Source organism: Mandrillus leucophaeus, unplaced genomic scaffold (genome assembly GCF_000951045.1).
Source record: "Mandrillus leucophaeus isolate KB7577 unplaced genomic scaffold, Mleu.le_1.0 Scaffold6, whole genome shotgun sequence".
NCBI lineage: Eukaryota > Metazoa > Chordata > Mammalia > Primates > Cercopithecidae > Mandrillus > Mandrillus leucophaeus.
In genome coordinates, this window is record NW_012106474.1 from 1,277,886 (window position 1) to 1,291,943 (window position 14,058).

Sequence of the window (14,058 nt, forward strand, 5' to 3'; positions counted from 1 at the left end):
TGAGTAGCTGAGACTACAGGCGCGTACCACCACGCCCAACTAATTGTTGTATTTTTTCTGGAGATGGGGTCTTGCCATGTTGTCCAGGCTGGTCTCAAACTCCTGGGCTCGAGGGATCCTCCTACCTCCACCTCCCAAAATACTGGGATTACAGGTGTGAGCCACGGTGCTTGGCCAGATTGAATCTTTAGTTAAAAAACAAAAAATTCCCTGGCAGCATATATATATATATTTTTTCACTTTTCCTAGAGTCTTGCTGAGACAGTGACAGAGGGAGTGCTACAGAATGGAGGATTCGGGTGAGGTGAGCCTCTGCTCACCAAGGTTTCTCACCGCCAGGCGAGGGGTAGCGGTCTGGCTCACGTTCGTTTCCTCTTTGCAGCTGTTCACACAACCTTAGCAGTGAAAGGGGGCGTCCGCCTTGCTGTGCTGATAAGGTCACAGGGCATGTGATGTGACTCCTCTGAGGGCACACGGCACAGTCGTGGTCAACCTGGGATTTGAACCCAGACCTCTCGGCTCCCTGTCCAGCGTTTCTCTGGTGTGCCCAGCACCGGGGACACAGATCCCAGTTGGGCCCATCAGCTGGAGGCTCAGAGCCACAGCCTTCTATGGGCGATGCTTAGAAATGGCCTGTAGGGGCTGGGCGCAGTGGCTCATTCCTATAATCCCAGCATTTTGGGAGGCTGAGGCGGGCGGATCATCTGAGGTCAGGAGCTCGAGACCAGCCTGGTCAACATGATGAAACCCTGTCTGTACTAAAAATACAAAACAATTGACCAAGCATGGTGGCACATGGCTGTAATTCCAGCTACTCAGGAGGCTGAGGCAGGAGAATTGCTTGAACCTGGGAGGCAGAGGTTGCATTTAGCTGAGATTGCGCCACCACACTCCAGCCTGGGCGACGGAGCGAGACTCCGTCTCAAAACAAAAAAAAAAAGAAAAAAAGAAATGGCCCATAAGAGCTCTGACTGCATTCTTCTCTGTCCTTGAAGAGTGCAGCGTCTCTCCTGCTGACTCCCGGCTGTGTGCTGAGGCTGTGTCCCCTGTCCTTTGGCGAAGGAGTGGAGTTTGACCCCTTACCACCAAAGGAAGTAAGGTAAATACAGCAGGCCCCAATTTTATTCTTTTTTTTTTTTTTTACAATTTTTATTTTTTATTCCAGATATTCATGCTTGTTGTTATAAAAAATTAGTTAATTGCAAAAATGTGACAAAGATGATTAGTAGTTTGGTGGGTCCTCTTTCTGTTTCTGCATTCTAACCCATTAAATATACAGGCATGCTTTTAACATTAAAATGAAAATGAGATCGTGATTTGTATAGAGTTCTGCATTTTCTTTTTGCACTTCATGAATCACGGCCGTCAGAGGGTTACAATTTTGTCAAATATTAATTCTTATTTCCAGAGGCTGCTGCCCCCTACTCCCTTGCCTGCCAACCCCCTCTCTGAGGTCTTTTAACCTTGTCTCACAGTATAATTCACTAGCCAAGCACTGGTCTTCCTCTGGGGATTATCTCATCCAGCATTATCTGGGGACAAAGATGCACTGACTGACTCAGGTAAAGATAGGTCTTTTTAGAGAAAGGAGTTTCACTTTTGGTACCTGGTGGTTTGAGAGCTGGAGTTTCCGCTGCATCAACACAAAGGCCCCTTTGACATGGAACAAAGGCGAGGTTCATCAGTTGGGAGGTGAGCAGTTCAGCCTTTTGTTCCTGTGGAGCTTGTATTTTGAGCAAAATGGGGCCATGACTCCCACCAGCCTCTTAACTGCTTGCCTACGGAGGAGAGACGAGATTTCCATTCCACTCACAGAAAAGAACACTGATTCTTACTCACCTGACCAGTGGGTAGGGCTGGTTGGAGGCAGTGCTGTCAGATGTGTCTGCATGTGACACTCATACACTTTTCAGTATCTACAAAGCTATAAGAATTCAGTAAAATGCATTAAAGCTTTTGCTTCTATAAGAAAACTAACTTCTGGGCCAGGCACAGTGGCTCACGCCTAGAGTCCAGCATTCTGGGGGACTGAAGCAGGATGATGGCTGGAGCCCAGGAGTTCGAGACCAGCCTGGGCAACAACAGTGAAACCCTGTCTCTACAAAAAATACAAAACTTACCTGGGAATAGTGATGCATGCCTGTGGTCCCAGCAACTCAGGAGGCTGAGGTGGGAGAATCGCTTGGGCCTAGCAGGTGGAGGCTGCAGTGAGCTGAGATCACCCCCCTGCACCACTCCAGACTGAGCGACAAAGTGAGACTCCACCTCCAAAAAAAATAGAAAAGAAAAGAGAAGAAAATCACTTCCAAAATTAAAAGAAAGACTTGAAAAAATTAAGTGCCTGAGGAACATAGATGCTAATTTATCTTATGGAAATCAAGATGATAATTGGCTTTCATTGGTAAGGTCAGACACCTGTGTTTGGGGAGGGTCCCCAAACCAAATGCCAAGGTGAACAAAGTGTTAATATTTGGTATAGCCAAACTTTCAGAACCAGCATTCTGGGTTCCTTTGTCCTCTCATTAACTAGCTGACAGGGTGGGCGCAGTGGCTCATGCCTGTAATCCCAGCACTCTGGGAGGCCAAGGTAGGAGGATTGCTTGAGCCCAGGAGGTTAGGACCAGCCTGGGCAATACAGAAAGTCCTCATCTTTACAAAGAATAAAAGATATGTTTAAAAAAAAAAAAAAAAAAGAGGCCGGATGCAGTGGTTCATGTCTATAATCCCAGCGTTTTGGGAGGCTGAGGCAGGCAGATCACCTGAGGTTGGGAGTTCGAGACCAGCCTGGCCAACATGGTGAAACCCTGTCTCTACTAAAAATACAAAAATTACCAGGGCGTGGTGGCGTGCACATGTAATCCCAGCTACTCGGGAGGCTGAGGCAGGAGAATCGCTTGAACCCGGGAGGTGGAGGTTGCAGTGAGCCGAAATTGCACCACTGCACTCCAGCCTGGGTGACAGAGAGACACTCCGTCTCAAAAAAAAAAAAAAAAGAGGAAACGGAAGCTCGGAAAAGTGAAATAACTTGGCTAAGGTCTTAAGCTCACACGAGTGGGAGCGGGATCCAGGGGCTGCTGCCTGCAGTGGCTACCAGTGATGCGGGATAAGCTTAGGAATCCTGCACCCCTGTGTTTAAATCCCAGCTCTACTATTCAGTGGTGTTGTGACCTTCACCTCTGCACCTCGGTGTCCTCTCAGGGTTGTTGGGGAAATTAAGTTGGATCCCGTAAGTAAAGTACTTAGAAGGGTACCTGGCACAGAGTAAGTACTCTGCGGACTCTGTGACCCTATTTCTACATGTGCACCCCACAAATGACTCAGTCACGGTGGGGACCCCAAGCCCCTGGCTCAGGGGAGCGGCTTCACGCGGCCTTGTGTCTCCCGCGCAGGTACACCTCCTCGGTCAAGTACGACTCCGAGCGGCACTTCATCGACGACGTGCACCTGCCCCTGGGCCTGGCGGTGGCCTCCTGCAGCCAGACGGTCACCTGCATCCCCAACGGCACCTGGCGCAGCTACAAGGCCGAGGTGCGCTTCGAGCCGCGCCACAGGCCCACGCGCTTCCTCAGCACCACCATCGTCTACCCCAAGTACCCCAAGACCGTCTACACCACCACCCTGGACTACAACTGCCGCAAGACGACGCGGAGGTTTCTGTCCAGCGTGGAGCTCGAAGCCACGGAGCTCCCGGGCGGCGACGACCTCTCCGACGAACGCTGACTCGGCTGGGCCGGGGTCGGACCGGCTGCTCCGCTGTCCTGCCCCCGACTGCCCTGGCCAAGCCGGGCGACCTTACCCTTCATGTCATTCCAGCCCCAGAGGAGTCTAACCTAGAGAGACCTCCAAGCCCGGCCGGGGGAAGAGAAAAAAAAAAATCGCTGCCACTCATAATTATTGAGATCTTTGTGTTGTGATGTTTAAGCTGTTTTTAGAGGGAGTATATGTCCTGGTTTGCTGCTGTGTTTCCCCAAAGTCTCAATCAGGTGAGGCAACAAAAAGACCACTGGGACCGCAGGAAAGCAGCAACCATCTGGGGTAGGGAGGAAGGAGGAGAGCTCTCCCTCCATGGCCAGTTTGTCCGAAGAAGAGGGTGGAAAAAGTGAGATTTTAGAAATTTCAGCCACGGGTGTCTTCACCGCGCAAAAGTGGTGCTAATTCAGTAAACGGCGACACCTGCGTGGGTTCAATCTGTGGGGGGTAGAGTTTCGTTCCTTTGTTTTTACATTTCCATCTCTGTTTATGTTTCCTGTTAACCTAAACTCTTGTAATTCTCTAAATCTTTTTTCATGATATCAAAAAAAAAAAAAAAAAAAAAATCCCAAACCACAATGTAAGATGCCTTAAAAAAAAAAAAGGTTCATGTTGCCGCTCTGGGAAGGCCAGGCCGGGGCCGCCGGGTGTGGTTTTGGCCCCGATTACTTCCTCGCCATCAGTTCCAAGCACAGGCTCTGAGAAAACGCCTCGAACCCTTGGCATGTGCTGACCGTCCGCAGGCTTCCGTGAGTCTGGGACAGGTGTTTTGGCCTTTTGGAATATTTTCAGAATTACTTTCCCATTTTTTCATAAGGCAAAACGGAGCCGGAGGACCTTTTTTGAGAGAAACAGCTTTCTAAGAGTATGCTTGGAAAACACACTTTTTGGGGAGTCCGCGAGGGGAGTGGACACTCGGGACACGAACCGGTGGCCCTGGCTAAGACCTGCGGCCGCCCGGAGGAGGCAGACGCCGATGATGACCTGGTTCATCATGAGAGGGGCCGGGGTTGACTCATTCTTAGGATTTCGGTGGCGTCAGAATTGCAGAGGGATTTTGCTGGGGCCTTAAGTCTAATTCAAACAGTCAGGAAGGCCGGGCGCGGTGGCTGGAGCCTGTGGTCCCAGCTACTCGGAAACTGAGGCGGGAGGATCTCTTGAGCCTAAGAATTCGAGACCAGTCTGGCAACATAGTGAGCCTCCATCTCTAAAAAATATGGCAGAAAAAAAGGCGAGGAAATGCGTGTGCCCATCCGCCGACAGCAGACAAGGTGCATTCACAGTAGGGTGCGATGTCAAAGCCTGGCCGCTGTGGCTGCGCGTCCTTCTTACCCACCGCACAGGTGCAAGTGGCATTCGACTGCCGTGTTCCCAGGGACCGTGAGAATTCGGCTGACCCAGCCGGGCAGTGGCGGTGGACCAGGGCCTGGTGGCTTCGGCTCTGCCTCCCACCACCCCATCCTCCCCCAGCCCCTTCTTCTTGGGACCTCCTGCCAATCCCTGTGGTGTCTGAGGAAAGAAAGTGGCAGATGGTTTTACTGTTTTCTTCCAAGATTGGAAAGAACAAACTAGATATTTCCTTTGAATGCATCCAAATGATGTCAAGTGCCCGAGGGTCACCGGGCACCGTGGGCTCCGCTCCTCTGCGGCTCCGGGTTTCTGTGGACGGCTTCCATCTGTCCCGAAAGCAGAAGCGAGAGCTCCGTGGTGCCCCGGGGCCACAGCAGCAGGTGCGGTGATAATTGCCATCGTGTGCAGTCGCTGGAGGCCTGGAGAGCCACATTGTCCTCTGCAGACCACAGCGTCCGTCCGCGGTGCCCCTCACCAATGCAAGCGGCCTGTGGACACAGCCTGGGGTCCACCCGTGGTCTGCACTTGCCAGGCTGAAGCTCGGCTGGGACCCAGTGAGGGGGCACCCTGGCACCCATGGTATCCTCAGTCACATGCAGAGCAAAAAATGCTTCCTGTGTTTGGAAGAGCAAGTGACGCAGCATGTATTGATAAAAATGGATTTTCTGTCTGATTTCATGCTGTGGTCATTTAAGTGGTCAATATTTTTTTGTTTTTTTGTTTTTTTTTTTTGAGACGGAGTCTCACCCTGTTGCCCAGGCTGGAGTGCAGTAGCACGATCTCGGAGTACTGCAACCTCTGCCTCCCGGGTTCAAGGGATTCTCCCGCCTCAGCCTCCTGAGTAGCTGGGACTACAGGCGCACACCACCACGCCTGGGTAAGTTTTGTATTTTTAGTAGAGACGGGGTTTCACCATGTTGGTCAGGCTGGTCTCGAACTCCTGACCTTGTGATCCACCCGCCTCGGCCTCCCAATAACTTTTAAGTTATGTTAGCGGGATCCTCAGGGCCTTGCCCTGCCCCATGGAAACACTTGCTTGGATGAGCTCAGGAAACAGTACCGGCTGCTTGGCAGGCGTGGGCGTTGCGTGGGAGGACGTGGCCTTTAAACACCGCTGTGTTCTCAGACGTCCTTAGGAGATTTTTTGGGTCTTATGGGGACTGTATTAAGTTCAGGCAAATCATGCTAGGTGTGGAGAGAGTCTGAAATATGTCAGTAAAGTAAGTAGGAGTGAGCGATTGTGAATGTGTAATGCAAATGGAAAACCAGGTTTTATTGTGTTAAGTTATTCACCAGGGAACCAACTGTAGTTCTTTCTAATCCTCTTTCTCTCCAAACCTGCTTTGCTGAAAGTTGCAGAAAGGAAGTGTGTGGAGAGAAAGAGTGTTTCAGGTGGGTCAGAGGACGCCATCCACAGTGGATTCATGTTCGTTTGCAGGGTGGAAGCAGTGATTTTTAAGACCACTGATTAAAAACAAACATCCCTCAGTGTATCTGAGAGATGCTGTTTATTTGTTAATGAAAAAGCTTTTTTCTCCGTCTCTTAAATAATGGCTTTCATGTAATAAGGATATTTTTAGTGAAAAGTTATTTTCCTTGCAAATTACAGACCTTTTTGAAAAACTTAATTTGAGCGAGTACCTTTTCATTTGACACTTTTACTGTTTCTAACCTTAGGAAAGCAGAAGCGTCTGGCAGACACGACGTTTTCAGTTTACCTTTGACACCTGCCCCACTCCATTTCGCTTTGTGACGTCTTCATTTAACAATAAATTATCTGAAAAAACAAAACTTAGAGAGATGCTTCTGTTTTTAAAGTAGTGATGACTGGGAAGTAATTATGTCCCGGAGATGCAGCTCCGTCTTGAATGCTGATCCGCCCTGTTGACTTTGGATTCACCGCAGTTCAGCGAATGCCTCTATTTTATCTACCGTTGCTTATATAGGAACATGTACTCAGCACAGATCCTGCCCTGAGGCAGATTCACATAGCATTTCTGCCTTTCCCTGCAGGCGTCCCACACAATTCTTCCCTGTGGTGGATGAGTCCTGGGTCTAGGGGTAACAGCACAGGGATCCACCATCTCCCCTCGCTGCTGCCTGAGACCTCCTGGCTGCTGCTCCTGAGGCTTTATTAGATGTTTCTTTCTTAAAAACCTCTGTTCTTTAAAGACTCCGTTAAGAAAACGTAAGTCAGAGAGTGGGAGAAAATACATCTGACAAAGGACTTGTATCTAGAATATGTAGAGAACTCTTTAAGTCAACATTTCTTTTTCTTTTTCTTTTTTTTGATTTGGAGTCTTGCTCTGTGGCCCAGGTTGGAGTGCAGTGGCGCGATCTCAGCCCACTGCAAGCTCTGCCTCCCGGGTTCACGCCATTCTCCTGCCTCAGCCTCCTGAGCAGCTGGGACTACAGGCACCTGCCATCTCGCCCGGCTAATTTTTTATATTTTTAGTAGAGATGGGGTTTCACCGTGTTAGCCAGGATGGTCTCGATCTCCTGACCTCGTGATTGGCCCGCCTCGGCCTCCCAAAGTGTGGGTATTACAGGTGTGAGCCACCATGCCCGGCCAGCATTCTTTTTTTGAGACAAGGTCTCGTCTGTCACTCAGACAATGGTGCAATTATGGATTAACTTCCACGTCCTGACCCCACGCCATCCTCAGCCTCCTGAGTAGCTGGGACTACAGGCACGTGCCACCATGCCCGGCTAATTTTGTTGTATTTTTGTAGAGATGGAGTTTCTCTGTGTTGCCCAGGCTGGTCTTGAACTCCTGGGTTCAAACGATCCTCCCACCTCAGCCTCCCAGAGTGCTGGGGTTACAGGCGTGAGAACAACCCTATTAAAAATGAGCAAAAGACTTGAACAGACAGGTCATAAAAGAAGATATATGGATGGAAAATAAGTGCATGAAAAGATGTGCAAAACCATTAGATATCAGGGAAATGCAGATTAAAGCTAAGGTTAAATATAATTTGATACTTACCTATGAGAAATGAAAATGTAGGTCCATCAAAATGCTTGCACACAATAAAGTGACTGGTCATTCTGTTGATAGCCATATGCTAAAGGAACCAAAATGTCCATCCATCTACAGAATAACTGATCAACAAAGCTATAGTGTATATTAATATAGATACTAGAATACTATTTAGACCAGGCACAGTGGCTCACACCTGGAATTCCAGCACTTTGGGAGGCTGAGGTGGGAGGATCACCTGAGGTCAGGAGTTCGAGACCAGCCTGACCAACATGGTGAAACCCCATCTCTACTAAAAACACAAGAATTAGCTGGGCGTGGTGGCGGGCGCCTGTAATCCCAGCTACTCGGGAGGGTGAGGCAGGAGAATCACTTGAACCCAGGAGGTGGAGGTTGCAGTGAGCTGAGATTGTGCCATTGCACTCCAGCCTGGGCAACAAGAGGGAAACTCTGTCTCAAAAAAAAACACATATATATATATGCACACATATATACAAAATGGAATACTATTTAACAATACAAAGGAATAAATTGCTGATACATGTAATATTGTGGGTGACTCTCGCAGACACAATGCTGACAGGCACCAAAGGATGCATCTAGTATGATGATTCCACTTATGAGATTCTAAAACAGGCAAAAGGATTGGTGGTTGAAAAGAATTAGACTAATGGTTGCCTAGCTGTGTGTGTGGTGGTTGGTGACTTACTGGGAAGGAACATGATTCTTTCGATGGAATTGAGATGTTTCAGATCCTGATGGGGGAGGGTACATGGGAATCTGTTAAGCTAAATACAGGAGGAATTTAGTTTACAGTTTAATTTTGAAGCAAAGATGATAACAATCTGATATGGGTTGGCTGTGTGTCCCCACCCAAATCTCATCTTGAATTGTCATCCCCATAAGCCCCACAAGTCAGGGGAGAGCCCCGGTGGAGTGGTTGGATCGTGGGGCCCCTCCCACTATGCTGCTCTCGCGATAGTAAGTGAGTTCTCACGAGATCTGATGGTTTTTTAAGGGGCTCTTTCCCCCGGGCTCAGCATTGCTCCTTCCGGCTGCCGTGTGAGGAAGGTGTCTTCCTGTCCCTCCACCTTCTGCCACGATTGTAAGTTTCCTGCGGCCTCCCCAGCCACGCTGAACTGTGAGTTAAACCTCTTTCCTTTCTAAATTACCCAGTCTCAGGCAGTTCTTCACAGCAGCGTGAAAACAGACTAACACACAACCCCTTTCCCAAACAAACCCCCTTTGGTTGTTGACAGAAGATGCGATGAATGCCTATATTTATAAAGCAAAGGGGCTGATAGAAAAATATGGAATTTAGAATAAAGCATGTGAGAAATTTTTTTTCTTTCTTTTTTTTTTTTTTTTTGCGTCTCGCTGTATCGCTGGAGTATGGTGGTGTGATCTCGGCTCACTGCAAGCTCCGCCTCTCGGGTTCAGGTGTTTCTTGTGCCTCAGCCTCCCGAGTAGCTGGGATTACAGGCACCTGCCGCCACGCCTGGCTAATGTTTGTATTTTTAGTAGAGACGGGGTGTCACCATGTTGGCCAGGCTGGTCTCAAACTCCTGACCTCAAGTGATCCGCCCACCTCGGCCTCCTAAAGTGCTGGGATTGCAGGCATGAGCTGCTGTGCCTGGCCGAAATTTTTCCTTTTGAAGGAAATGGTATCATGATCTAACATTTAGAGGGAGAGATGCAGGCTTACTCTATGTATTAGGTATATTTTTGCTATTAGCATGAATTGTAATAATTAGGAGTATGCTGAAGCTCCATAGTTAACTAAATTGTACTTGCTTAAAGCAGGTGTCTTTAAAAGTTCTTTTAGAAAAGTATTTATTTTTATAGATTTAGGGGGTACGGATGCAGTTTTCTTACATGGATATATTATATAGTGGCCAAGTCTGGGCTTTTGGTGTACCTGTCACTCAAATAGTGTCCATTGTACCCAAAAGGTAATTTCTCGTCTCTCGCCCTCCTCCCACCTCCCCACCTTTCCAAGTCTCCAGTCTCTCCTACTCCACCACCCTGTGCACACATGGTTTAGCTCCGACTTTTACATGAGAACATGTGGTGTTTGACTTGGTTTCTGAGTTGTTTCACTTGTGATGATGGCCTCCAGCTCCAACATGTTGCTGCAAAGACATGGTTTTATTCTTTTTTTTATGGCTGAGGGGTATCCCATGGTATACATTTGCCATATTTTCTTTATTCAGTTGCCCGTGGGTGAGCGCTTGGATTGAATCCGTGTCTTTGCTATTGTGAGTTGTGCTGCGTTGGACTTGCGAGTGTGGGTGTCTTTTGGATAGAATTGCGAGTGTGGGTGTCTTTTGGATAGAACAGTTTCTTTTCCTTTGGGTGGACACCCATGGTGGGATTGCCGGGTAGAAAGGTAGCTCTACTTTTGGTTCTCTGAGAACTCTCCATGCCGTTTTTCTTGAGGGTTGTGCTGATTTACGTTCCCACCAGTAGAGTGCAGGCCTTCCCTCTTCTCTACGTCCTCGCCAACATCTGTTGTTTCGTTGACTTTGTAGAAAGTCTCCCCTGGTAATATGTATACAGACTTTAATAATTGATTGTTCTTTTGGCTCATCTGTTCTTCTCCAATGAGTTAGTGTTACTGGTATAATAAAAACAGGAATTAAGAATCAAAAAATAATTAAAAAAAAAAAAAAAAAAAAACGGCCTGGTGCACTGGCTCACACCTGTAATCCCAGCACTTTGGGAGACCGAAGTGGATGGATCACTGGAGGCCAGGAGTTCAAGACCAGCCTGGCCAATATGGTGAAACCCCATCTCTACTAAAAAATACAAAAATTAACTGGGCATGGTGGCGAGCACCTGTAATCCCAGCAACTCCAGAGGCTGAAGCAGGAGAATCACTTGAACCTGGGAGGCGGAGGCTGCAGTGAGCCGAGATCACAGCAGTACACTCCAGCCTGGGCAACAGAGTGAGACTCCATCTCAAAAACAAACAACAAACAGACAAAAAATCCTTTCTTCTCAAAGTGTATACTTTGTCAAAATTGTCCAGCTGAGATCTGTGGGCCATGTGCTGTGGTGCACGCCTGTATTCCCAGCACTCTGGGAGGCTGAGGGAGGTGGATTGCTTGAGCCCAGGAGTTTGAGACCAGCCTGGTCAACATGAAAAAAACCTTGTTTCTACAAAAAATACAAAAATTAGTTGAGCGCAGTGGCGTGCACCTGTAGTCCTAGCTACCTGGGAGGCTGAGGTGGGAGAATCGATTGAACCTGGAAGGTGGGGGTTGCAGTGAGCCGAGATCACACCACTGCACTTCAGCCTTGGCAAGAGGGCAAGACCCTGTCTCAAAAAAAAAAAAAAAAAAAAAAAAAAAAAATTTGTGCATTCTAATGTAATTTTTGTCTCAAAGAACATGGAGAGTCCTCCAAAGGGTTTATCTTGTCCACTGCACAGATAGAACCAATTTACCAAGACAGCAGTATTACAATAGGGCAATAGCTTAACAAACACAGAGCCAGTAAGCGGAAGAACAGGAGTTATTATTACTCAAATCCACCTCTGAAAATTCAGAGGCTAGAGTTTTGTTTGTTTGTTTGTTTGTTTTTAGACAGAGTCTCGCTGTGTTGCCCAGGCTGGAGTGTAATGGTGCAATCTCGGCTCACTGCAACCTCTGCCTCCCAGGTTCAAATGATTCTCCTGCCTCCGTCTCCTGAGTAGCTGGGATTACAGGCACCCACCACCATGTCTGGTTAATTTTTGTATTTTTAGTAGAGATGGGGGTTTCACCATGTTGTGCAGGCTGGTCTCTAATCCACCTGCCTCAGCCTCCCAAAGTGCTGGGATGACAGGCGTGAGTGAGCCACTACACCTGGTTCTGAGTCATAATTTATAATCTGTGGCTAATTTGTTAGTTTCACAAAGGCAGCGTGGTCCCCACGCCAGGAGGGGGTCTGTTTGGGGTAGGGGTTGTTATCTTTATTTCATTGTTTGTTTGTTTTCGAGACAGGGTCTTGTTCTGTGTCCCAGGCTAGAGCACAGTGGCACGATCTCAGCTTACTGCAACCTCTGCCTCCTGAGTAGCTGGGCCTACAGCGCTTGCCACCACACCTGGGTAATTTCTGTATTTTTTGTAGAGGCGGAGTTTCACCATGTTGCCCGGGCGGCTCTCGAACCCTTGGGCTTAGGTGATTCACCTGCCTCAGCCACCCAAAGTGTTGGGATTACAGGCGTGAGCCACCGCTCCCATTCTCAAAGTGCTCATTCTAAAACACAAAAAAATTCACATTATTAAAAATAAAAATCATTCATATTCTCCCCAACCATTGCTAAATTTTTGGAGAACTGCAGCTTTTAGTGGTGGTCAGAATGGAGCAGTCTAAGGGAATATGTTGCTTTTAGACTAAGTACTATTCTCAGGCTCTTAATGGTGTAGTCATTGAATCAAGACAGAGCGTGAAGGGGCTTTTTTTTGTTGTTGTTGTTGTTCTTTGTGTTTGCCGGCTTCCTTTTCAGAATGAGAACAGGGGCCTTGGGCGTGTCAAACCAGTTGCTAGTAATTACAAATTACTCCTTTTCTCTAGAAGGCTTTGGGCTTTGTTTAGGTAATTAAGCTGGGAAGTACAAGTAACAGGATGTTCCCAATGCCGGCACACCACCTTCCCCACCCCGAGAATTCTTACAAAGCAAGAAGGGTCCAAAAAGCTGGAGTGAATTGCTTCATTTGATTCAGGTGTTAATCGTATCCACTCACTTACAAAAGGAGATGGGGGTAGCTACAAGACGACGTGACAGAGGCACAAAAACCCTGTCTGTTGGTTGCTGTGAACCTCCTGGTTTTTGGAAAACTGACCCATTTTAGAGTTCAGGGTGATCACCGGGCACCCGCCACGAGCGGCTTTGTTTTGCTCGCTCTGGCCTGTTGGGCCTAGTGTAGGAGCTTAGTCCAAAACAATGGCCTCCTGTAAATTTTTTTACCCTAGTATAAGGAAGTGAGCCCCTAAAAGATGCTTTTTCTCGGGACTAAACTCGAAGAGGACTTTACTACCACCTGTATCTACACAGGGGACACAAAGTCAAAGATCCTCACATTGACCCAATGCCATTTCTTTTTCTCTTTTTCTCTTTGAATTGAGATGGAGTCTTGCTCTGTCACCCAGGCTGGAGTGCAGTGGCGCCATCTCAGCTCACCGCAATCTCCACCTCCTGCCTCAGCCTCCTGAGTAGCTGAGATTACAGGCACCCACCACCACACCCAGCTAATTTTTGTATTTTTAGTAGAGATGGGGTTTCGCCATGTTGGCCAGGTTGGTCTTGAACTCCTGACCTCAGTTGATCCACCTGCCTCGGCCTCCCAAAGTTCTGGGATGACAGGCGTGAGCCACCGCGCCCGGCCCCAATGCCATTTCCTATTTGGCTCTTAGGAAAGGCAAAGAGGACATTGAAAACTGGGAGTAACCATAGTAGAATGAGTACACACAGACTTTGAGCCAGAATGCCTGGGTTCAAATCCCAGCTTCACCACTTATTAGCTGTGTGACCTTGGGCAAGCCCCTTAAACTCCCTGTAGAACAGGGAATGGCAAGAGCTCTTTTCTCCTAGAGATGTGGTGAGGATTAAACGAGTTGATATATGCAAAGTGCTTAGAACAGTACCTGTGTGAGTTAAAAGCTATATGAATGTTTATTGTTTTAATTATATTTTGGTTTATAATTTCACTTCAAAATCATACTCAAAACACTAGAAAATTACACTAAATGTGCATATAAGGATATTCATTGCAAAGTTGTTTAGAATAGTCAAAAAAAAAAAAAAAAAGGGGCCGGGCACAGTGGCTCATGCCTGTAATCCCAGCATGTTGGGAGGCCAAGACAGGTGAATCACAAGGTCAGGAGTTCCAGACCAGCCTGACCAACATGGTGAAACCCCATCTCTATGAAAAATACAAAAATTAGCTGGGCGTGGTGGTGTGCGCCTGTAATCCCAGCTACTCAGGAGGCTG

The 14,058-nt window shown here is 47.8% G+C and overlaps 1 protein-coding gene across 1 annotated transcript; it reads left to right on the top strand.

The window, feature by feature from the left end:
- Positions 1-286: 286 nt before the first annotated feature.
- FAM101B (family with sequence similarity 101, member B) lies at positions 287-6,891 on the top strand. The gene is made up of 3 exons (XM_011999653.1): positions 287-304; positions 996-1,099; positions 3,390-6,891. Exons 1-3 carry the CDS (start codon positions 287-289, stop codon positions 3,718-3,720), a joined length of 453 nt encoding a protein of 150 aa, XP_011855043.1. The 3' UTR covers positions 3,721-6,891.
- Positions 6,892-14,058: the final 7,167 nt, after the last annotated feature.